This window comes from Kogia breviceps, chromosome 15 (assembly GCF_026419965.1).
Source record: "Kogia breviceps isolate mKogBre1 chromosome 15, mKogBre1 haplotype 1, whole genome shotgun sequence".
NCBI classification, from domain to species: domain Eukaryota; kingdom Metazoa; phylum Chordata; class Mammalia; order Artiodactyla; family Physeteridae; genus Kogia; species Kogia breviceps.
The window spans coordinates 71,641,493-71,665,373 of NC_081324.1; the positions used below are offsets into that span (position 1 = coordinate 71,641,493).

A 23,881-nucleotide genomic window follows, 5' to 3' on the forward strand; every position below is an offset into this window, starting at 1 on the left:
GAAAAAGAAGGCTGTGTTTTTCTCTAGTGCCCCCGCGTGATGGGCGGGAGCTCAATCGCAAACGTCGCTAGTCCTGGAAACAGGCAAGGAAAGAGGAAAAGAATCCATTCACTACACCAAATTCAGGATGAAGGTGAGGATGGGGGGAAATCAGAGGGATATGATAGGGGAGGTGATTATAAGCCAGTGGTTCTCAAACCTGGCTGCGCGTGAGAATCATCTCGGGAGCTCTAAAAAATCCAGATGTCCAAACCAAACTCCAGACAAATCCCATCAAGCTCCCTGAGGGTATCAGTGGTTGTCTAAGCCCCCCAGGTGCTTTCGACGTGCAGCCAGCTAGCAGAACCGCTGGCGTCAGTAGGGACGAGTTATTGGTAACTTTCTATTGTCTTAGGATAGTGGTGGGTTCAAGTCTGTGCATTCTCTTAGTGTGTTTTATAGCTCGCAGGTGTTACGTATATTATCTTGTGTATCAACTATTCCATTTAAAAAATAAAAACATCCGCTCTTTGATTCATGCTTTTTTCATTTTCCCATTCTTGTCTTCATTTACTCTCTCCTTCATTCCTTCCTCCCTTTATTCCATTCTCTGTTTTCCAGGATGCAGCATAATGTCCGGTTGAACAGTGTGGCCTCTGCTGCAACCTCCACCACGCTAGTCATGTGGTCTTGGACAGGTCACTTCACCACTCTGTGCCTCAGTGTCCTCGTCTGTGAAATGAGAATGTTAAAGTAATTGAAAAAGGAGGCCGTGAGACTGGGGAGGCTCTGATGCCTCTGTAGCCTATGCAAGCCAACCTAAACCGAGGCCAGAGCCAATGCACTCGAATCCGAGAAAATGAAACTTACCAATCACGTTCCCAACCAAGGCAACCCCTTAAGCGATAGCCAATCAAATGATTTCCTTGCTTTCACATCTTCTTTCTAAAAACCTCTCTCCTAGATTCTGCCGGTAGAGCGCTCCTGACCACCTTTTCTTTGGTGCTGCCTGATTCAAATCAGTGAGTCTTGAAAATTTCACTATGCCTCCCTTGTGAGAGGAAATGAAGGTTTAAATGGAGAGGGCCCAGCAGCAGAGCACCTGGTGCATCTCAGGTGAGCACTGTCTCTCACATCCCCCTTTACTTGACACATGTTTACTCAACATCTGCCCTGCCTCATGCATGAGATTCCCCAGGGTTAGCCTCCGATTGGTCCCAATCCCTTTGGCCAAGGTCATGGCCACTCTTCCATATTGTGTCCCCAGTGGAGAAGGGAAGCAGCCACCCACTCTGATCAACCCAACCAGAGCTGCCCACACAACAAAAGAGCCCAATAAATAAATACTTGTTGATGGGCCTCCTTGAGTGTGGTAGGAACTTTAGAAACATGTGAATTGTGTTGTGGGAGACTTGCCTTCAGGTCCTGATTTTGTGCCTCTTGGGCAAGGGCCTTCCACTCTCTGGGCCTCAGTTGCCTCATCTGTATAATGGCCTTAAAGGACCAAACAAGCTCCACTACTGGGATCAAGGGCCTAGGGCTTGACTGGCCTGGTCCTGGAAGCCTGAGGCCCCAGGCCATAGCCTCTGGGCCTCTTCTTCTGGGATGGCACTTGCCCAAGGAACCACAGCTTGTAGGTGGTAGAGTCAGGACTTGAACCCAGCTCTGTCTGATTCCAGAGCCGGAACACTCTCTGAAGCACCGAGAGGGTAGGGATCATTACCTTCCCTGCTGTGGCTCCAGTGCCTGGCACAATGTAGGCACTTAATAAATATTCATGGGGAATGAATGAGTAGATTCCCCCCAACATGAGTCCTTTCCTTTTCTCCAAAAGAAAAAGGGAAAGAAGGTATTGAAAAACAACAAAAAGAAAGACATAAAGGGACTAACATTGTTTGAATACCTACCATGTGTCAGATGCTTTTAGATGCAGTTTCTTGTTTAAGCTTCCCTCTGACATGTGAGGTTCCTGCCTGCATTTTGCAGATGAGGAAACTGAGACTCTGAGATCTCAAGCAACTCTCTTGAGGTCACACGGCATGGATGACAAGAGTCAGGATTTACACCCAACCTCCAGAGCTTGTAAATCTCTTTTCAGTCTGCTTTTCCAGCAGCTTTGTACTTGCAGATGTAGCTCTTAAAAGAGGCCAGCAGGGCTTCCCTGGTGGCGCAGTGGTTGAGAATCCGCCTGCCGATGCAGGGGACACGGGTTCGTGCCCCGGTCCGGGAAGATCCCGCATGCCGCGGAGCGGCTGGGCCCATGAGCCATGGCCGCTGAGCCTGTGCGTCCGGAGCCTGTGCTCCGCAACGGGAGAGGCCACAACAGTGAGAGGCCTGCGTATCAAAAAAAAAAAAAAAAAAAAAAAAAGAGGCCAGCAGATGTGGGCCAGCTGGGCCATAGCAAGAGTTCAGCAATATTAAATATTTAGTGACAGTTTGATGACTACGGCCCACAGGGCACTAGGAGGGAAAGCCTTGGCAGGCAACCATCGAGGTGGACGCTGCACGCACTGGGCCCTGGGCCAGCGCACCGTTCCTTGGGGCTGTTCTTGGACTTGTCTTTGGGTGTCCTGGCATGGGAGGAGAAAACAGGAATGGGGAGGCGGCATGATGACACGGGAGCAGCTCCCTATTAGCTGAAACATGACAGTGCTGGAGGCCATGCAATGCCCTCACTCAATCAGCAGGTGGCATTGCCAAGGCACATTTACCTACGCTGAGTTTTCACAGCGTTTCAACATCAACCATCCTGGTTTCTCTCTTCATACCTGAGCTGGGCTCCCCACCCTCCCTAAGACAAGGATGCAGAAGCAGACAGGTGAGCTCAAAGACCCTGGGGCTATGGGGCTGCCTCTCAGAGCCCCAGTTTTGTGTTTTACTAGCACTGAATTGTTTGACTGTTTGACTAGCACTGAATTATTTCGTATCTCTGAGCTTCAGTTTTCTCACCTGTAAAATGGGGATAGTAGTGCTGGTTTGTTTAACAGCTGCCTCAACCCAGTGCCCGGCACATGATTAGTACTTGATAAGTGATACCTGTTGGTGTTATAATTGCCCTAATGCCGACAGTTTTCTGCATAGAGCCTGCTCAAATGCTGGGTTTAGTTCCCTTTCTCCTAAGGGAAGGAGCTGAGAAACTATTACAGGCACACCTTGGAGATATTGCAGGTTCAGTTCCAGACCCCCACAATAAAGAAAATACCACAATAAAATGAGTCACACAGATTTCTTAGTTTCCATGCATATGTAAGTTACATTTACACTATACTGTAGTCTATTAATTGTGCAACAGCATTATGTCTAAACAAACAATACACATACCTTAATTAAAAAATACTTTATTGGGACTTCCGTGGTGGCGCAGTGATTAAGAATCCGCCTGCCAATGCAGGGGACACAGGTTCGAGCTCTGGTCCGGGAAGATCCCACGTGCCACGGAGCAACTAAGCCCTTGTGCCACAACTACTGAGCCTGCGCTCTAGAGCCCGAGAGCCACAACTACTGAGCCCGCGAGCCACAACTACTGAAGCCCACACGCCTAGAGCCCATGCTCTGCAACAAGAGAAGCCACCGCCATGAGAAGCCCACGCACTGTGACGAAGTGTAACCCCCGCTCGCCGTAACTAAAGCCGGCACACAGCAAAGAAACCCAACACAGCCAAAAAATAAATAAATTAAATAAAATAAATACTTGATTGATAAAAAATGCCAACCATCATATGAGTCTCAGCATGTCATGATCTTTTTGCAATACTCACATCAAAGATCACCGATCCGGGACTTCCCTGGCAGTCCAGTGGTTAAGACTCTGCACTTCCAATGCAGGGGGCGCAGGTTCGATCCCTAGTTGGGAACTAAGATCCCACATGCTTTGCCAAAGAGCAGCCAAAAAAAGAAACCCCGAGAAACAAAAACAGATCACCAATCACAGATGACCATAACAAATATAATAATAATGGAAAAGTTTGAAATATTGTGAGAATTACCAGTGTCTTGGTGACACAGAGACATGAAGTGAGCAAAGTCTGTTGGAAAAATGGCACCGACAGACTCTCTTGACTCAGGGCTGCCACAAACCTTCCATTTGTAAAGAACACAGTATCTGTGAAGCGCAGTAGCGCGAGATCTGCCTGTACTAATTTGCTCACCACCAGTTGATAAACACAGCCATTCTCCCAGTTTCCCTGCTTGAGCTGCACACTGATTGGGGTGGGGTGTCTACTCCTCTCTGCGTGTGGTTCAGGAGTAAATCCTGATTTGTCTAAAGTCAGCTGTGATGGAGCCATGCCCTTGACTGGGCTGGCGGTGGGCTTGAGGCCCAGTCCTGCCCAATGACATTTAAGGGCACATCTCCTGGGGGTAGGGGTGGTTTTGCTGGGTCTGTGGGAGACCTGTGGTACTGCTGCGGCCCTCCTCTCTGGGAGGAAGCCCCTGACACAGCTGACCGTGACCTTCGCAGGGCAGGAACAGAAGAATCTGGTGCTTGATGGTGATGTCAAATACGGAATTAACCCACCAAGTGGGCCCCCTCCCCATAGCTTGGGATTCCTTTTTTTTTTCTTTTAAGATTTTCGCTTTTTACTATTTTTTATGGTAAAACAGCATACAATCTGAGATCTACCCTCTTAAAAAATCTTTACGTGTACAGTGCAGAGTTGTTAATGGATACAGAAAACGTCATCTATACACACAATGGGATTCTTTTTAGAAGGTAATATAGAGTCTCGTTGCTTAAATAATTTTTCAGTCAGCAGGAAGTACTCCCATACACAGACTTTTCTAGAGCAGCATCGCTCAAAGTACAATTCTTTTTGTTTTAATCCATGACTTTTTTGGGGGTAAAATACACATAAAAATCAACATTTTAACCATTTTAAGTGTACCATTCAGTGGCATTAAGTATATTCATAATATTGTACAACCATCTCAAAGTATGATTTTTTTTTCTGTTTCAACTTTTTTTTTTTTTTTTGTGGTACGCGGGCCTCTCACTGCTGTGGCCTCTCCCGTTGCAGAGCACAGGCTCCGGACGCACAGGCTCAGCGGCCATGGCTCACGGGCCCAGCCGCTCCGCGGCACGCGGGATCTTCCCAGACCGGGGCACGAACCCGTGTCCCCTGCATCGGCAGGCGGACTCTCAACCACTGCGCCACCAGGGAAGTCCTGTTTCATCTTTTAAATGTAAAAAATCAGGTCATGGTAATATAAATCATCATCATCATCATTCGGCAGCACACATCACACTGTGGGTATGGATATTTTCATGTATTATTGGCAAGAGAAACCACAAGAAAACAAAATAACTATTCAAACACTCCTTTCCCCAGGCAGGTTGGCAGTCAGCTGTGGCCCACATACACAAGAGAATTCCAAAAGAATGCTGTTCCGGGTGGTACAGCAGGGGCATGGATTAGCGTGGTTGTTTTAACTCTGATCTTTCAGCGCTCGGGCTGGTTTCCTTTCCCACGGCTGAACTTCTGAAGACAGGCCTCACCACGTGCAAATGGCACAGTTTCTAGAAAGCAGATGGTGTATGAGACCCTCGCGTATGAGACCCACCCCCAAATGTAATTCTTGGACCATGACAACAGCTGGGGAAGAGATGTCAGAGGTTCCTCCCTAGCTCCCTCTGGGGGATGAGGCCCCAAAGGCACATCTCTGTGACAAGTTCCCCCTGCTGGATCTGACGTCACCACAGCTGGAAAACCACCTGGGCCAGTGTGGTGGAGCTCACCCCATCCAAATTCCTCCGTTTATACGGGGGGCTGAGTCCCAGAGATGGAGAGGTCATGCCCAAATGAGGTAAGTGGCAGAGCCAGTGTCTCTAATGAGAGCAGCTGGTGGCCTCAGCATATGGAGGTGGAAACAGAAGCTGCAAAGAAGAGAAGGCTTGGCCAGCACCTGCTTAGCACTTACTGAGCATCTACTGTCCTGTGTGACTTCCCCTTGTCCTCGGTGTCTCTAGGAATTATGGGTTATCGCAACTCCACTTTTCAGATGGGGAAACTGAGGCTTAGTGTGGTTGGCCTCTATGGTGTAAGTCAGATCTCACAATCCCAGAGCGCATGCTGGTTCCATTCTGCTGGGCTGTCAGATCTGGGAACGGTCCACCGAGATGGGGCCTCAAGCCAGTCCTGTGTTTTCCATGCCTTTCCTAAACATGGGCACCCACTGGCCATGCCTGGATGGCAGACAGCCTCCACTTCCTAAGTTCCTAAGTTCCAGGTGACTGGTGGATGGTGTCGGGCAGCTCCCTTCTCTGCTTAACCTTGAGCCTTCCTCGGCTCCCCCTCTCCTTCCATGTGAAGCCACACTGTGAACAAGCCACTGGACCTGGCACGGTCTGGGCCCTGGCCAAGTCCACCAACCACACTAGCCTTTTCTTTAAGTCTCACGGCCAATGTTTCTGCTGTGCTGTTCCCTCTGCCTAGAAGGCTGTTTCCCCTTCTAACTCCTCCTCATCCTTCAGGTCTTGGTGTAAATGCCCCTTCCTCTGAGAAGCCCTCCCCCACCTCTGACTGGGTCAGGTCCCCTGGCCTCAGAACACACTGGATTTTTCCTCCATAGTGTTCACTGCAGTGTTAAAGAAATAATTTTTTAAAATTAACATCCTAAAAAAAAAAAATTAACATCCTGCCCACACTAGACCGTGAACTTCATGAAAGCCAGGGACCTGGCTATCTGGTTCCTGCTGTGTGTCCCAGCCTCTGCTCTACTGCTTGGTACACAGTGGGTGCTTAATAAATACCTAGAGAGTGGGTGAATGAAACTGTGGCAAGTGGGGCACTATGTCCTCATAGTCGGGGGGAAATGGGAACGTGGGCTACAGGGCCACACCTCTGCTGGAGAGGTTTGCCGCGGAACCTGGACAGTGTGCAGGACTGGTTCCTAAAAATTCCTGCCCTGTTGAGCAGGCACCCGGGATGTTCCCAGACTCCTCTGTTGAGTTTCAGGAGCCTTTGTCCCCGAGAAAAGCTTTGCCCCTCGTCCTGTCCACCGAGGTGTGCCTCCACTCCACACTCATTGGGACAGTAAAGGTACTGGCCTGGGTCCTGCAGCAAAGCCAGCTGCCAGGGGGGTAGGAGTGAGGGACACACCCTGAGAGCCACTAGTGGAATTAGAAGGTAGAAGGGACTTTTTTTTAATGGCCTCAGCTTAGCTTATTTATTTTATTTTTAAAAATTTTTTATTGGAGTAGAGTTGATTTACAACGTTGTGTTAACTTCTGCTGTACAGCAAAGTGAATCAGTTATACATATAGATATATCCACTCTTTTTTAGATTCTATTCCCATATAGGCCATTACAGAGTACTGAGTAGAGTTCCCGGTGCTATACAGCAGGTTCTTATAGTCATCTATTTTATATATAGCAGTGTGTATATGTCAGTCCCAATCTTCCAATTTATCCCTCCCCCCCCACAGAGGGGGCTTTTGAAATCATCATGCTGAACCCATTCACTCAACACATGGGGAAACTGAGGCTCACAAAGGGAAGTAGAGTCTGGAAACCAGTCAACAAGAGTCAGGACCAGATCCTGGATACCCTGAGAGGTGGGCCTGGGCGCTTTCACTCTGCTTCCACCCAGAATGACTGAGAGCTGGGGAGGGCATTTCTAGAACCATCAACATCCTCACCTTCAGCATCCCCATGTGACATATGCCGAGTGCCAACCTGTGTCCCAGGTGGGTCCTTAAATTCTTAGGTGCCATCTCCTTGAATATTCTCAATACTTTGAAGGAGGGACTATTAGGATACCCATTTTACAGATGAGGAAACCGAGGCTCAGAGAGATTATGTTCTTTGCCCAAGGTCACACAGCTGGTAGTGGTAGAGTTACTAATAGCAATGGTACTTTGTTGTGACACCGTCTTCGGTCAGTGACATGGTTGGGTTTCCTTATAGCATTTTTTCTCCTGAGGCTGCCCCTAATAGGTAGAAGATGAGGTGGCATTTCTCCCTTTACTCTGTGCTGTTTACATGCCCCCAAATACTATGTTCATGCAGCAACTGAAAAAAAAGTTCAAATATTTAGCTGTAGTATGCGGTGCTGTTTTCCTGGGATGGCAGGGAGTGGGCCTGCTGGTGTGTGTCGCCTTTGCGTTAATTAGGGAGAAGCGGCAGACGGGCCCCGCAAAACAGCAAGGCGGGTTGGCATGGCAGCTCTTCACACCCAGGGGAGTTGGCTCAACAAAGCCAATTTGGCACATTTAATCCTGCTGAAAACCTGGCAGTTGGGGAGGTGACATCACTGGAATCAATTACCCCCACAATTGCCAGTCCTGGGTAGAAATAACTCAAGAAATCGATTCGTAATAACCACGCCATTCATCGAGGGCTGCCTGCCTGCCAAGTCACCAACTGCCTGATTTACATTAACCCGTTAAACCCCACATCAGCCCTGAGAGGTAGCTACCATTATTACTATCCTCGTTTTACAGGTGGGATAACTGAGGCTCAAAGAGGGGAGGTGTGGTAGGTAGGCTCAGTAATGGCCCTCAAAGAGATCAGGCGCTAATCCCTGGAGGCCCTCAGTGTGACCTGATTTGGAAGAGGGGTCTTTGCTGATGTGATTAAGGACCTTGAGAGGGAGAGATCATCCTGGATTATCTGAGTGGGCCCTAAATGCCATCACAGGTGTCATAAGAGAGAGATGGGGGACTTCCCTGGCAGTCCAGTCATTAAGACTCCGCACTTCCACTGCAGGGGGCATGGGTTCAATCCCGGGTCAGGGAACTAAGATCCCGCAAGCCTTGTGGTGCAGCCAAAAGAAAAAAAAAGAAAGAAAAGGAAAAAAAGAGAGAGAGAGAGCGACTTCACACAGAGGAGAAGGCCATGTGAAGCTAGAGTCAGAGACTGGAGTGATGCAGCCACAAGCCAAGGGTACCTGGAGGCACCAGAAGCTGGAAGAGGCCAGAGACAGATTCTCCTCTAAAACCCTCCAAGGGGGTGCAGTGCTGCTGACACCTTGATTTTGCCCCAGTGATACAGGTTTCAGCCTCCAGACTGTGGGAGCATAAATTTCGGTTGTTTTAAACCACCAGGTTTGTGATCATTTACTACAGCAGCCACAGGAAACTCATACAGAAAATGACTTGTCCACGGCCAAATAGCTATAAAGTGGAGGTGTTGGGCTTGAAACAGTAAGTGCTCAATAAATGCTACCTGTTATTATTATTATGACCAGGTGCATGTGGGGAGGCTGATTTATAGGATGAAACGTCCAAAAGACCATGAACATGGTCTACTTTATCCATCCCAACAGACTCTGTTGGGAAGGGACAGTCTGAGTAACCCGGATTTGATGATTCCATTTGGGAAGAAGCTATTAACGCTGGGTGGAGCAGGTTCAGGAAAATGATGCAACTTTGTAGCATGAACACCTCACTCCACTGAGTCAATGCCAAGCACTAGGATTAACTCCGCTGGCCAAGCTGGTCCCACTAATCGATTTGAGAGCAGGTGTGCAGCCAATGGAGCAAGTGTGATGGCCCAACAATTCCAAAAGATGAGGTGGCTCCTCTGTGTCTGGCAGTATTTCCCCCAGGACACTTTATTTGTTGTTGATTACAACCTCTGTCCTCTTTGGTTCAGAGTAAACACTCAACACATATGTACTGAGTGTGTGAAGTCTGCCCCATTACAGTAAGCTAAAGGTAGGGATTGATGGCCTATAGCTAAAGCCAGCTGGCTAAATGTCTATGTGGTTCCTCCCCTTTTCCTCCCCTCCCCTCCCCTCCCCTTCCCTTTCCTTCCCCTCCCTTCTGTTCTTTAACAATTTGATCCATTAGGTGGGTCCCAGCAAGGTAAACATCAGCAATGGGGGGATGGGGAGAGGATGCCGGTCCGCAGAGGGGTGTCATAGCCCAAAAGGGATAAGAAGAGTGTCTGCATGGGGTGAGGGTGGCCTAGCACAGGGGGCCAGAGCTTGTGTGAGTGAGAAGGTCATCCTCATGGAAGGGCAGCTTGGTATGTGGTGTCAGAACTTGAGTGGGGTGTAGAGGGTATCCTTGTTGGGGGGAGGGCAGCATCAACAATAAGAAATTGTTACACGGGGGGAGTTGGTCAAATAAGTGAACACACTGAAAACAGTGAGAATACTAGGTTTCTCACTGTCTGAGCAGGGAGTTACCAGTATGGAAAGACTAGAATTAACCCTGTGGAGTTAGGCTGGAACTGGATCTATTAGGGAGAACTCATGGTTTTCAATATCGATAAAAGACTATAGAAATAAATATAAATATAAATATGTGTGCGCACGTGTGTATATAACTCAATCCACTGATAGGATCTAGGGGCAGTGACACCCCCCAAACCATAAGCACATCTAGATCTTGGTTTCTAAATACCATTCTCTACTAAAAGGAACCTGGGTTCTACGAAGAAACGGCTGATTTCAGAGCTAGGGCAGAGAAAGTACAAGATGAGCCTGGAATATCTTGTGTCAAACAGTAAGGAAGTGTTTAAAGAATGGTGGAGACATGTCAAAAGGACACAGAAGCCAGATTAAAGGGGCTATCACGGACCAAATCTAGGATACACTGGGCACCCAAATAAATAATAACAGTAGTGGATTGTAACCCATGGAATCGAGAGTCTGTACTGATGGAAATAAATAAATGGAAGGTTTGATGAGAGATGGAATATTTACCTAGTCTCAGAGTACCTCCCTATGAAATATTTATTAATTTCAGAGGAAAAGAAGAAATTCAGAGTGAGAAGCCTGGAAGACACCATCTTATTCAAGTGATCACAATTAACATCATCCATAATCAGACAAATTGCAGTCACCTATCATCTGTTATGATACAATATGACACAGCATCACTTCTGTGATATTTCATGATATACATAGAATCCACAACTTGCATCTAATCTATGGTGCATGGTCTGAACCTAATTGAGAGGAAACATCAGACAAACCTAAACTGAGGGACATTCCCCAAAGCAACTGCCCTGCCTCTTCAAAAGAGTCCAGGTCACAAGAGCCACACAAAGGCTGGGGAATGTTCCAGGCTGAAGGAGACTCAAGAGACAGGACCATTACATGCAACATGAGATCCTGAACTGGACCCTTTTGCTACAAAGGACATCCTTTGGACAAATGGCAAAAGTTGATGAGCTCTGAGTATTAGATACATTAAAAATGTATCAGTGTTAATTTTCTGCATTGATGGATGTATTGCGATTCTGTAGGAGAACATCCTTGTTTGGAGGAAATACACATTAAAGTATTTAGGGTGATGGGGCATTTTGTCAGCATCAGCGACTTAGGCTCAAATGATTCAGGAACGAAAAGCTATTTGAATTGTACACCTAACTTCTATGTAAGTTTGAGATCGTGTCAAAAAAAAAAAAGAAAAAAATGTTTTGTGTTGCTTACATAGCATTAAAATTTTTTTTTTAAATTAGTTGCCAACATCTAAAAATCAAGAGACTTTGCCCTCAACTCTAGGTTTCTGACTTCCCTTGAGAAATCTGAAAAGCTAGCAACTCCGGGAATGAGTTGTGCCACGGTGCCCTTTAGATGGTCTGTGTGATCCCCAGTTCTCCGCAGACCCCTCCACACCTTGTTGTGTAACCGTCAGCCTACAGCATCCATTTATGCTTCCAGCCTGGCCGCTGGGACCAGCCCAACCCCTGTCATAAGCTATGGGAATCCATAGTGCGGGCACTTAAAACATTTGTTGGATGGATGGGTGGGTAGACGGAAGGATGGACGAACTTTCCAGACATCGCATTAACCCAGAGCAGCAACCTATCGCAGCACCTCAAACCCATGTTCCATGGCAAGACAATTCTTCCAGACTTGAATTTTTTATATCAGCCATAATCTCTGGTGGTTTGGCTGCGATGGAGCAAGTTGAGAAATCAGGGCATTGTCTGAGGCTGGAGGTCCCCATGGGGGCTGTGATCTTTCCGTGGAATTAATGGCAGTGTCTGAAATGTACGTGGGGTTCTGGCACTGGGTCAAAGTGCTGGGAGGGCTGGTGAGGGAGGCTTCAAGGAGATGATATCTTAGGATGCCTGAGGGGGTGAGGTTGGGTGGGGTGGGAACAAGACAAAGTTGATGGCTTGGGCTTCCTATTAGTGGGTGAGCTGACTTTATGGGACATGTCAGGGTTTGGGTCATGGGTGAAAAGTGATGATAGCCTTGTCTCCCCCAGACCCTCTCATTTCCTGACTGTACGTGGGTCGTGTCCTTGGTTGGGAATAGCCTCTCCTCCCATTTGCCTCTGAAAGATTAAATTGAAAATATTGAATAGGGTCTGGCAGTTATTTTTCAGACACCAGTGATTTCTCATTGCCCTTAGGATAAAATCCAAACTATACCACACTCTACCTAACCCAACAAGCCCCTGCTCACCTCCCTGAGCTCAATTTCTATCCCTCCACTCCTCTGCCTCTTCCTCTCACTTGCTGCACTCCCATTTCCTCCCCCGTTTCCCCTGGCTTCTTGCACACACCAAGGTTTTGGCCACCTTAAGGCTTTTGCACATGTCCCAGACACTCTGGCTGTCTCCTACTTCTCCCTCAGGTCTTGGATCAAATGTCATCACTTCATAGGTACTTACTGCCCCTAACTCCCTACATCCTATCGCCGTCATGTCCTGTCATCCCCTGGCACTCCACCTTGTTTTATTTTCTTCATTTACACTTAGTATTTGAAGTTGTCTTATTTGTGTATTGTGTTATAATGTATTGTATTGTGTTGGGTTGTATTCTCTCCCCAACTAGAATGTCAGCTTCACAGGAGCAGGGATTTGGCTGTACTTTTCATCACTTTATCCTCAGTGACTACACCGTGCATGGCACATAGTGGGGGCACGGTTAATTATTTATTCTGGAATGAATGAGAAGCTCTCAACAACTGTGTGCTAGATTGCAGGACACAAGCATCTAGGTGGGTTGTGGCTGAGGTGAACTGTGCTCCAGGTTGTGACAGGCATGTACTCTGAGCTATTGGGCTGAGGTCAGTTTTGAGGAAACAAGCACCAGTCAGGTGTTGATTGAGTTGGATTGTAAACTGGGCTGAATCCATCAGGTGGTATCAGACTGCTGAAGTCAGACGCGACCCCAGATTTCAGGTAACAGGAGTCCTAGTTAGGCATGGCTGAGTTAACTTGTGACTTGAGCAGTGTCCAACAGGCATAGGATCACTCACGGAGAAGAATTATGCGTCCCCAGTGGTTGTAGCCAAAGAGAACTGTGACCACAGCAGTGTCCAAAAAGTCACTGGGGGCTGGTGGAGGACAGGCTCTGTTTGCGGGGAAACAGATGTCCTCAGGGACGCTGGCTGGATTGGGCTGTAACCCGGGCTGGTGGATGGGTTGTGAGTTGTGACCTCGCCCATCAGGCGAGGACCCGGCCCGAGCCAGCCCGCCTTGTTGGGGGTGCCACGCCGGGGGCGGTAGGTAACACACCTGAGGACGGGTCACCTGGGAGCGGCTCACCTGGGCGTTCCTGGATCCACGAGTCGGCGCGCTTTCGCGCCGGGCGGGCTAGCTCCGCCCCTCGGCCAATGGTGAAGCGGAGGTCGCGGCCGTGGGCGAGGATTGGGCGCGGGAGGATGGGCGCGCGGGCGGGGCGGGGCGTCCGGCAACTTAGGCGCTCTGCCTGCGGGAGGCGCTGAGTGCGCGTCTACGCGGGCGCGGCGCGGGCGGAAGTGGCGACGCTGGCGTCCCTTGAGCCTGCGGCGGGCGGCAGTGACGGCCCCGGAGCTGACGGCGGCGGCCCGGGGGGCGGCGTGGATGCCCGCGGCGCCGGCTGGGGCATCACCAAGGGCCTCGACCCCGAAATGGCGCTGCTGGCGGAGCACCTGCTGAAGCCGCTGCCCGCGGACAAGCAGATCGAGACGGGGCCCTTCCTGGAGGCAGTGTCCCACCTGCCACCCTTCTTCGGTGAGCCGGGGTGAAGAGGGGAGCTGGCCCGCAGCCCTGACCCAGAGCGCACCCGCATCCTCCTCCCGAGCATCCCCCAACCATCCCTCAACTAGACACCGCAAATGCTAATTCCCCACGCACCCGAGATCCCCTTTTTCTCCAAGCACCCCAAATTTTCCCTATCCCGGCCCGCTCCCAAATCCTCTTTCCCCCGAACATGTCACATCCTTCATCTCTTCCCAGACATCCCCAAATCCTCCACCTCCCTCAGACTCTTCCAATCCTCTGTCTCCCCAGACACCTCAGATGCCAACATGTCCTTCAGATGCTCGCAGTTCTCCACCCCCTTGTGCACCCCAGTCGTCCATCTCCCCGCAAACACCCCTACTCTTCCAAATCCCCAATCCTCCATCTCCCCGAAAACATCTCTCACTCTATCATCCCCCTCTTCCCTTTCAGAGTGGCTCTCAACTCCCTCCCCTTAAAATGAATCCCCCCCATTTCATAAACCCCCTCTTTTCTGTAAATTCTCCAAGCCTCTCCTTCATGGGACCTTGTGAACACTTCTTTCCTTAGAATTCCCTCATTCCAGATCAGAGACACCACCCGCCACCCCCACTCCAAGGGCAGGAAGGAAGCCTGGCAGGGTGAGGAGGGGCCTTTTGGAAACGGAGTCGCAAAACTCTGGGACCCCTTCCTAGGGAGAACCACCTAAAGCTTTACCTCCATTTAGAACAGGGGTCAGGACAAGGGGGCTGTTATGTGGGGCGACATCAGACATGTAGTGCTTGGGATGGGGTCCAAAAGGAAAAGACCCCTCCTCCATATGTCATGCCCTGGGAGGTCATAGGAGCACTGAGCCGGTTGCAGACCTTCCTTTCTCGCATCTGTCAGCCCAGCCCACACCCTGGATGGAAAATGGGAAACAGAAGACAGTACCATCGGCCCCTGCCCTTTGCTTTGCTGGTCCTGAGTAAAGGGTGCAACCTGAGCTCTGCTTTTTCCTCTTCTATGTGGGCTTGCCCAGCGCCCCGCCCTGCTGTTTCATTTGGTGGCCTTGCAGGAAGAGACCAGTCCAGAGGGCAGAGTCTAGCTGAAACCCGCAAACTGACAGAACCTTGACACTGACTTGGACTGAAGAGAAGTGGCACCCGGGGCAGTCACTCCCTTTCCCCCCTAGTGGGGGACCGGGGCTCACGGTGGGCAGTAGTCCCTGAAGTGCCGTGGGCTCTGGGGTGGTTGTGACTACGTGGAGTCGTGTGCCTGCTCTCCTCCTCCACCTCTTGAGCCTCAGCATCCCCATCTGTGAAATGGGCATGCTGATCTCCTGGGCTAGCGGCAAAGAGTAAATGAGGTGGTGTGTGTAATGTTCTGAGGCCTTAAGTGCCAAATAGAGCTTATCTGTTGGCAGGGGGAGGTGTGTGGTTGTTATACAAGTTCCTGGATTGTGAAGTAGGTGCTCAGTCAGAACTTGTTAAATGTATAAAACATTCTTATTTTCTGTATCTCAGGGTTGAGATAACACTGACTCTCCAGGCAGGAGCTTGGGAGCTCTCTGGTTTGAGCATTGAGGAGTTGCTGATTTTTGTGACAGGTTTTTCCCCCTCCTTGGTTCTATGAGCATTTGCCCTGAACAAGGATTCAGAATCTGTTTAAGCTAGTCGTTCTCAACTGAGGGTGGTTTCGCCTCCTCAGGGGACATCTGGCAATATCTAGAGACATTTTTGGTTGTCACAACCTGGGGGTGGCGGGGTGGTGAGGAGCACGGGGAGATGCTACTGGCACCTAGTGGGTAGAAGCCAGGGATGCTGCAAAACTTCCTCCAGTGCACACACAGCCTTCACCACAAAGAGCTGATCCAGCCCCAAATGTTAGCTGGATCTCAAGGTGGAGAAACCCCGAGTTAAGCTCTGCGGCCCTTTCCTCCCTCATCTTCAGCAAGGTTACCCATCAGTTCTGCATCTGGGGGCTCCTTCATTTGATGCGATTATCGTGCCGGTTTTAGAGGAAAGGGGGGTGGTGGCGGCTGGAGCTGGCGGTGATCTGCTGCCCCTGCTGGAGAGCACCCCCTCCTCCTTTCCCTGATCTCAAAAGACCCTTGTCTTTGCTGCGAGCCGGGTGCTGTGGGCCGTCAACTGATCTGTTGACAGAAGCACCATTTATACAGAGGCCTCAGTGGGTTGGCCCACAGAGGATAATTCTTAGCACTATTTAAAAAAACGTGATGATCCATTTTGAAGCATTAGGCTCTTCTTGGGGGAGAGTTCCTCCTGAGGGTTTAAGCTTTAGGAGGATGCTCCCACCAGTGGCTTTTCTCTGGCACTCAAGGGTCGATGGAGATTCGCCGTCAGCTCTGACACACGGGCTTTGTCTAGGTCTTGGGAACGTCTGGTCCCCTGGATTATCTGGGTGACGTGTTTCTGGAATGGAGCAGGCCTGGGATTATGGACACAAGAAGTCTGAAAGGCATTCGGTGCCAGTTTCTTCCAAATCAGGGTTTCTCCACCGTGACACTGATGACATTTGGGGCTGGGCCATTCTTTGGGCTGGGGGTCTGTCCTGTGCTTTGTAAGACATTTAGTGGCGTCTCTGGCCTCTCTCTACCAGATGCCAGTAGCACCCCATCTCCCCAAGTTGTAACAACCAAAAATATCTGCAGGGAGACCAAGTTACCCTTGGTTGAGAGCTACCGCTCTTGATATAAATAGGGCAGAGGGCTGAAAGCTGTGTTTTCAAAAAGTATTTTAATTCTGCAAGGAAGATCTGTTTCTCAAAGGAAAATTGAGCAAGAAGAAATGATAAATTAAAAATCTCCCTGCCATTTATTGAGCATTTACTGTGTGCTAAGCATTCTATGTAGTTTAATTCACTTAATCCTCTTACAACCTTTTGAGGCAGAGTTTGTTGTTATTGTTATTTAAGAGAGAATTAAAAAGAGAATCAATGCTGACATTTCAGAGTATTTTCATTCCAGACCCATTTATATCTTTATCTATGCTTAAGGGGAAATGTATAAGCTCCTTTTTTACACCCAACAATATAGCATAACCACCTTTACCCATCAATCAGCATTTTTCGTAGCTGCCTAGAACTTTGTTGTTTGAATGTGGCCATAATTTATTTAACCAATCCCCTGCTGTTGGACATTTACATTGCTTCCTTTTTTTTTTTTTTTTTTTGCTCTAGTAAATTGTGCTACAGTGAACATTCTTGTATATATTTCTTTACATACTTCTTTGGTTATTTCTAATTTTTAGAAGGGAAATTGCTGGGTCAAAGGGTGTGAAGGCTTTTAACCTGTTAGCACAACCCCATTTCTTAAACCATCATCGGTGGTGGTTTGGGACAGAATTGGTTGGGCTTGATGAATGCTGATTCTTTGGGCTGCAGGTCAGATGTAGCTCAGAACGTCTGCATCCTGGGCTAACTATTCCATATGTCCAGCCTGAGTCTCCCGAGCTGTATAGGTTTTGCTGTGTCCACTTAGAGGTCAGCCCTTTGTCCATCTTCTTTCTCTACCTTGACCCAGTAATTGGATCTCACCTCTGACTGATCAGTTTGCAGCTGACTTCTGTGAGGCCCTGCTCTCTCATCTTTTATGGTCAATTATGCAGCTGTTCTAGAGCATTTGCAATTGGAGGATGGGGGGGGGTGGAGGGAGGGGGAGGGAGAGGCTTAATCATTTAGTATTGTAACTCCCTGCCTAGAAGCCTCAGTGGCTCCCTGTTACCCCGCCTTGACGTCTGTGCTGTAGCCTTTCTCAGTGGCTTGCAGCCCCACAGAGGGTACCATGCCATCATCTGCCTCTGGCACTTTACCCGTGTCAGTTTCTCTGGCTGGGGTACCAATCCTCTCTGGCCCACCACCTTCTTTTCACCTGGCTGGGTTCCACTTATCCTGAAGGAATCAGCTTAGGGGTCACCTCATCTGGAAAATCTTTCCTGACTCCCATGGAATCTACCCCATTCTGACGCTTTGAGTTATTTCAGTGCACTTGGTGAGCTAGTGATGTTTGTCGAGTGAATGCTTTTGGTTCCATTCCCATTTTTCTGGGTTCTTTTTTTTTTTTTTTTTTTCTTTTTTTTTTTTTTTGCGGTATGCGGGCCTCTCACTGTTGTGGCCTCTCCCGTTGCAGAGCACAGGCTCCAGACGCGCAGGCCTAGCGGCCATGACTCACGGGCTTAGTTGCTCCGCGGCATGTGGGATCTTCCTGGACCAGGGCACGAACCCATGTCTCCTGCATCGGCAGTCGGATTCTCAACCACTGCGCCACCAGGGAAGCCCTTTCTGGGTTCTTGAAAAAGTGTTTTGCTTTCTTCTCTCTTTCTAAGTTAAAATATAGAATCAAATTAAGATACATAACTCATATCCTGTACCCATGGCAGACATTAATAATCAATCATGATACTGTTTTTTTCCCCTTTAAGTCTTAACACAGCCTCGGCCACTCAGAGGTCCATTAGAATTGATGCATGAGGTGACACCTGTTTGCTCTCACTGTTTAGGGAGCAACCAAAGATGCAGGAGCTGAAAGTAATGATTTCTACCTCTTGGTTCTTGAGATCCAGATTCCAGGGGTGATTTTACTTCCTTCAGGCTTCTTAACTTAATTAAATGGATGTCCATAGAATTGAGCCTTACAGATATCTGACACTCACGAAACAGTCCTAGAGTAGTCCCAGAAAGAGTGGTTTTGCATCACTTTGTTTCAATGCTAGCTCTATTTGGGGGGGGGGGGGGCGGGGAAATGGCAGGCCCAGAGGCACAGAATTATCTCATTTTACAGCCAAAGAAACCAAGGCCAGAAAGGTTAGGTGACTTGCCCAAGGTCACACAGCCAGCAATTGACCACAGAGCTAGGCTAGAACTCAGGCCTCTCGACTCCTTATGCAGTGCTTTTGCTGTTGTGCCTGCCTGCTTTCCTGGCTTCCTGTCTGGTCAGTGGAGCCAGCCTGTTTGGCCATCGAAGCTCAGGAGCTCTGCTAGCTCCACTGTGGCTTATCCAAGACGCTGGGAACCCCAGACCAGCTATGCAGGTTTCCTTGGAGCCCTGTGCCTCATAATCTTGAGAAGCTGGGACCATATCTCTTGCCTATTTGAACCCAGATTTGATAGCTGGGGCATGGAAGTCATCAAGTGGGGAGGCCCCAGACAGCTCAGTTTTTCTTTAATTGGGACATTGAGTTAACTGCCTGGGGACCAGCCCCACCCACACCCCTTGGCCTCTAAGAAGTTGTTCCTATCATTGCAACAAGCACCTTTCAGGACTTGGGACCACAATTTTTTTGGTTTTTGTTTTTTAAGTTGATACAAATATATGTTTATTTTTGGTTTTGTATGGAATATCCCAAGAAAGAGAAACAAGAAACTGTATTAACCCTCATCCAATAGCAGGTTAGTTATCATTTTGGTTGAGTGTCTGTTGAGAGCTGGATGCCGTAGGAACCGGAAGTAGACCGCTTCTGGGAGGAAGAAACAATGTACTTTGCAGAGGGCGGTGGATAAGTCACTTTCAGCAACGGGTTTTGCAATTTTGAACCGGCCTGCAGACTCTTCTCATCCATTGGAAGTGTGTTTGCAAGTAGTGAGTGAGGATTCATTAGCCTTGAGGAGTACCTACTGCGTGCTGGTGAGACATACTCATGAGCTCACCTGGCCCAAGTTAGAGCCAAGTAACACCTGTATAGAGGTGACTCTATTGGCTTATCCCGTCCATCTGTGTAACAGCCCATGAGCTGGCTGCTTTGGAGACTTAGAGGGAAGAAGTCGTTTTGAACCTGGGTCTGTTGTCCACTGAAGTCCATGAATCGAAGTCTCTAGATAGATGGATATTGGCATCAAGCAGCCAGCCTGAGCTTGAGTGCTGGTTCCATGGTGCCCCAGCTGTGTGCCCATGCCCTAGTGCTTCCCCTCTCTGAGCCTGCAGCCCCAACTGTACAAGGGGGAAGCTGGGCCTCCCCGGAGGGCCGATGGAGGCGGCCTCCCCCAGATGATGTTGGCACCCAATGCCTAGAATCACTCCATCTTTTTGCACAGGTGGGACAGACATCCTCAGACCTTTAGAATCTGCACTTCTTGCCACACAGCCCTTGGGAAACAAGGTTCTTGCGAAAAGAAGCTGCCTCTGGCTCTTGGTGACCAGCTGCCAGGGCTTGGGGCCAGCTGAGCTGCCTGGCTACTGAGGCAATTCTCGCTTATAACATCCAAAGGCCAGTGCAGAGCATGGACAAATGGTGCCCACCTGCTCTGTTCCCCCAGTGATAAGGATGAAATCCTCTTGATCCTCTGGGTTCAGAAAAGTCCGGCCCTGAGGTCAGGGACTGAGGTCTGACCTCTGCTCCTGGAGGGAAGAGGATGGAGAAGAAAGAGGGAAAAGACCCGAACGTCCACTCTTTCACCTGCTAGCTCATCCAGCCCCTGTTTCATTCCTCATCTGTGGGGTGTCTGTCGCATAGAGCTTCTTGGAGGAACAGTGCCCCATTGTGAATCGCCTCCCAGGCCCCAGCAATGTGCCTGGCAGAGCGTAGGTGCCCAGCCAACATGGGACTTGAAAGGGAATGGAAAGAATGTGTGACAAAGGGCTTTGTAAAGTATAATGCATGACCCCATCATAGCTAGCATAACCCCTGTTTTGAGTGACTCCCATGTGCCAAGCATCAAACTAGCCGATATCTCATTTCCAGTCCTTACCATGACCTTATGAATTAGGAGGAATTGGTGCCATTTTACAGAAGAGGAGACCAAGGTTCAGAGTGGTGAAGGGATTTGACCAGGTCACACAGCTAGTAAGGGCTTTATAGGGGGCCAGCCCTGCCACAAGTCTTCCAGAGTAGAAAGGGCCGTTTTGAGCTGTTTGTTGGGGAGGGGAAATGATAGGAAGTAAGTTCCCATCTGGCAGTGTGCTTATTTCAATGAGCTTATTAGAATGGAAATGTAGGTTGCATTGTTTCAGTTTTAAAATGGCCTGGATGGATGTTAACTCCTTGTGTTACATTCTTACAGAGTTACTTGTAACAGGGTTTGTTTGTTTTTTTAAATTGTTACAGTGTTAACTGTATCTGAGCTTTTATTTTTTTAATTATTTATTTATTTATTTATTTTTGTTTGTTTGTTTGTTTTGTTTTGCATTTCGCTGGCCTCTCACTGCTGTGGCCTCTCCCATTGCGGAGCACAGGCTCCGGACGCGCAGGCTCTGGACGCGCAGGCTCCGCGGCCATGGCTCATGGGCCCAGCCGCTCCATGGCATGTGGGATTTTCCCGGACCGGGGCACGAACCCATGTCCCCTGCATCAGCAGGCGGATTCTCAACCACTGCGCCACCAAGGAAGCCCTGTATCTGAGCTTTTAAAAGTCATTACAACGGGGGCTTCGCTTCCCTGGTGGCACAGTGGTTAAGAATCTGCCTGCCGATGCAGGGGACATGGGTTCGAGCCCTGGTCTGGGAAGATCCCACATGCCGCAGGGCAATGAAGCCCGTGAGCCGCAACTGCTGAAGCCCGTGCGCCTAAAGCTTGTGCTCTGCAACAAGAGAAGCCACCACAATGAGAAGCCTGCACCCTGCAACAAAGAGTAGCCCCCGCTCACTGCAACTAGAGGAAGCCTGCATGCAGCAGCGAAGACCCAGTGCAGCCAAAATTAAATAAATGAATAAATTAAAAAAAAAAAAAGTCATTACAACGGATCAGCCCTCTCCAGGGTCCTATAAAACCTCTGCTTTCTGTCCCTGCAGTTCCACAGTCAGCTCACACTTCTCCTGGCTCAGAAATGATTCCTTTTCTGCACTGCTGTTCCCCCCGAGTTCCTTTCTCTACTCCCTTCTAAGATCTCAGACATTAATGGTCAGGAATACATGGTCCTTATTTTATAACTGAAGGGCTCCTGTTCCTTTTACCCATATCAATCAACTGATAACACCTTCTTTCCCTACCTCTCTCTCCTCCCTCCCTTCCTCTCTTTCTCTTGATTTCTTAATCATTGGAATCACTCTTTTCTGGATTTCTTCTCTAAAGAATGATGATTATAATGTATAATAATAGTTATTATAATCATAATCATAAAGAATACTTTTTTTAAAATTTAGCCAGAAACTATGAGGTGAGGCCTGTCATTAGCCTCATTTTACAAATGCGGAAACTGCGGCTCAGAGAGTTTACCTAAATTCTCCCAGGCCACACAGCAAGTAAGAGAAATCATTTTCCCATCTGCATGCCCGATTGAAGGCTGGTTTTTGCCAAAGGGGTCAATTTTGGATAAAGAGAGTTGGCATGTCATGGGGGTGATTTTTAAAAGCATCATTTTGTAAACATTCTTTTCTCTTAGATATTAGGATAGTAGAATTTAGAATGGGAGCTAGTTTTAGGAAGGTGGGCATTCTCAGGGCTCTAATACTTCAAAATAGGCCTTATTGCAGACTGAGCCATCTCCTCACACACACACACACACACACACACACACACACACACACACACACACACACACACACCACTTACCCGTGGATTAATAAATGATTCATCTCCATCAGCTGTAATTTGAGTGCCTCCCATTATGATCCTTGTAACCCAGGATCTGTAAAGTTAATCTGCCCCATGTGTTTAACAACGAAACCTTATTATCCAGCTATTGAAAAAAAAAATTGAATTTGAAATAGAACCTCCCCAAACCAGGCTCCTAGAGTCATGACACAGGTACCCTCTTCTTCCTTTTTCAAATAAGTATTTATGGGTTGGGTCTGGTATTCCCACACTGAATCACACAGGCTGAAAGTGAAGCTGTGCGTCTTAAAAATGGAATGCTTTTTGTTCTTGAAGGAAAGTTATTCCTGAGATGAAATGAGAGGGCGGGACAGGGCGGGGGCGATTCTGTCACCTTCTTGCCTAATGTTGGGAACATCACCCGTTGGAAGATATGGTTGTCTGAAGAGGCAGGCGCTGAGGGGCAGCTTGGATGGAAATTTCCAAATATGTGCTGGGGGCTTGTTCAGAACATCATGGCAGGTGCTTTCCAACTACGTTGAGGCCAGAAAAAGAGGAAGTGAATGTAATTCTGTGTGGCATATGGTGACTGCTGGCTTACGGGGAATTCTGCTGTCTGGGCAATCTCAACCATCTCAACAATGACAGAGACCGGGGCAGAACTGTCACAGAGGTCATGAACAGAATGCTTGCTTGGTGCCTGTTTCCTCTTATTTTGCAGGCAATGGTGACAAAGTTGGCTATTTGTTTTCCAAGTATCTAGCAGAATCAAAGCACTGCAGAGAAAACAAGAGGAGTTTTTTAAAAACTACACAAAGCTGTCCTAAATCCCTGAAAACATACCATGTAGAGCCATTTAGAGAAGAGTTGAGGGGGCCTGTGACATCACTGGGTCACACCTTTATCGTAATTCCTGTTTTTGATGATGGCCCTGTTTAGAAAACTGCAAATGGCTTGCTGTACAAAAGCAGGGATGTTTGAGTTACATTTTGAGAAGTTCCATCCAGAATGGCTGAATGTGAAAGTTGGTGCATTCATAAAACTTGGTAGATGGAAAATATTTTACTGATTTATTTTCTTTTCATTATTGAGATTAAATGTCTTTTCCTTTCTTCGTTTAATTGTCCATTTTTCTATAAGGTGGTGGTTGTTTTTTTCTTATTGATTTGTTCGAGCTCTTTACATATTAGGGATGATAGTCTTTGGTCTATGATATTTGTTACACAGGTCATCCCCTCCCCCAATCAGTTTGCTCTTTGGCTTAGATTGGTGATGGGATTTCCCCCCACCCCGACCCCATCCCATATAGAAGGTTTCTACGTTTTGTAATCAGACTTATTGGTCTTTTCCTTATGCCTTTTGGGTTGAGTAGCATGCTTAGAAAAGTCTTCTAAACAGAAGGGGCCATTTGCCAACATGTTCCAGGTAACCAAGGCTTGACTGTATTTGGAATCCGTGCCCATTAGAGTTGGTTCCATGAAGTGAGATGGTGAAATTGTACCTGATTTTTCTTTTGTTTTTGAGACAACTTCCTTTGATGAATGAGAAA

At 48.3% G+C, this 23,881-nt stretch overlaps 1 protein-coding gene across 3 annotated transcripts in view; it reads left to right on the forward strand.

The window, feature by feature from the left end:
• The first annotated feature begins 13,590 nt into the window (after window positions 1-13,590).
• GLTP (glycolipid transfer protein) overlaps window positions 13,591-23,881 on the forward strand; it is a 33,766-nt gene continuing 23,475 nt past the window's right edge. The window contains exon 1 of one of the 3 annotated variants that reach the window (XM_067014618.1): window positions 13,591-13,879. In XM_067014618.1, coding sequence (XP_066870719.1) covers window positions 13,777-13,879 — 103 coding nt within the window. In that variant the 5' untranslated portion in view covers window positions 13,591-13,776. The remainder of the gene's footprint in view (window positions 13,880-23,881) is intronic. The other 2 variants (XM_067014617.1, XM_059040258.2) reach the window with 2 other exon arrangements.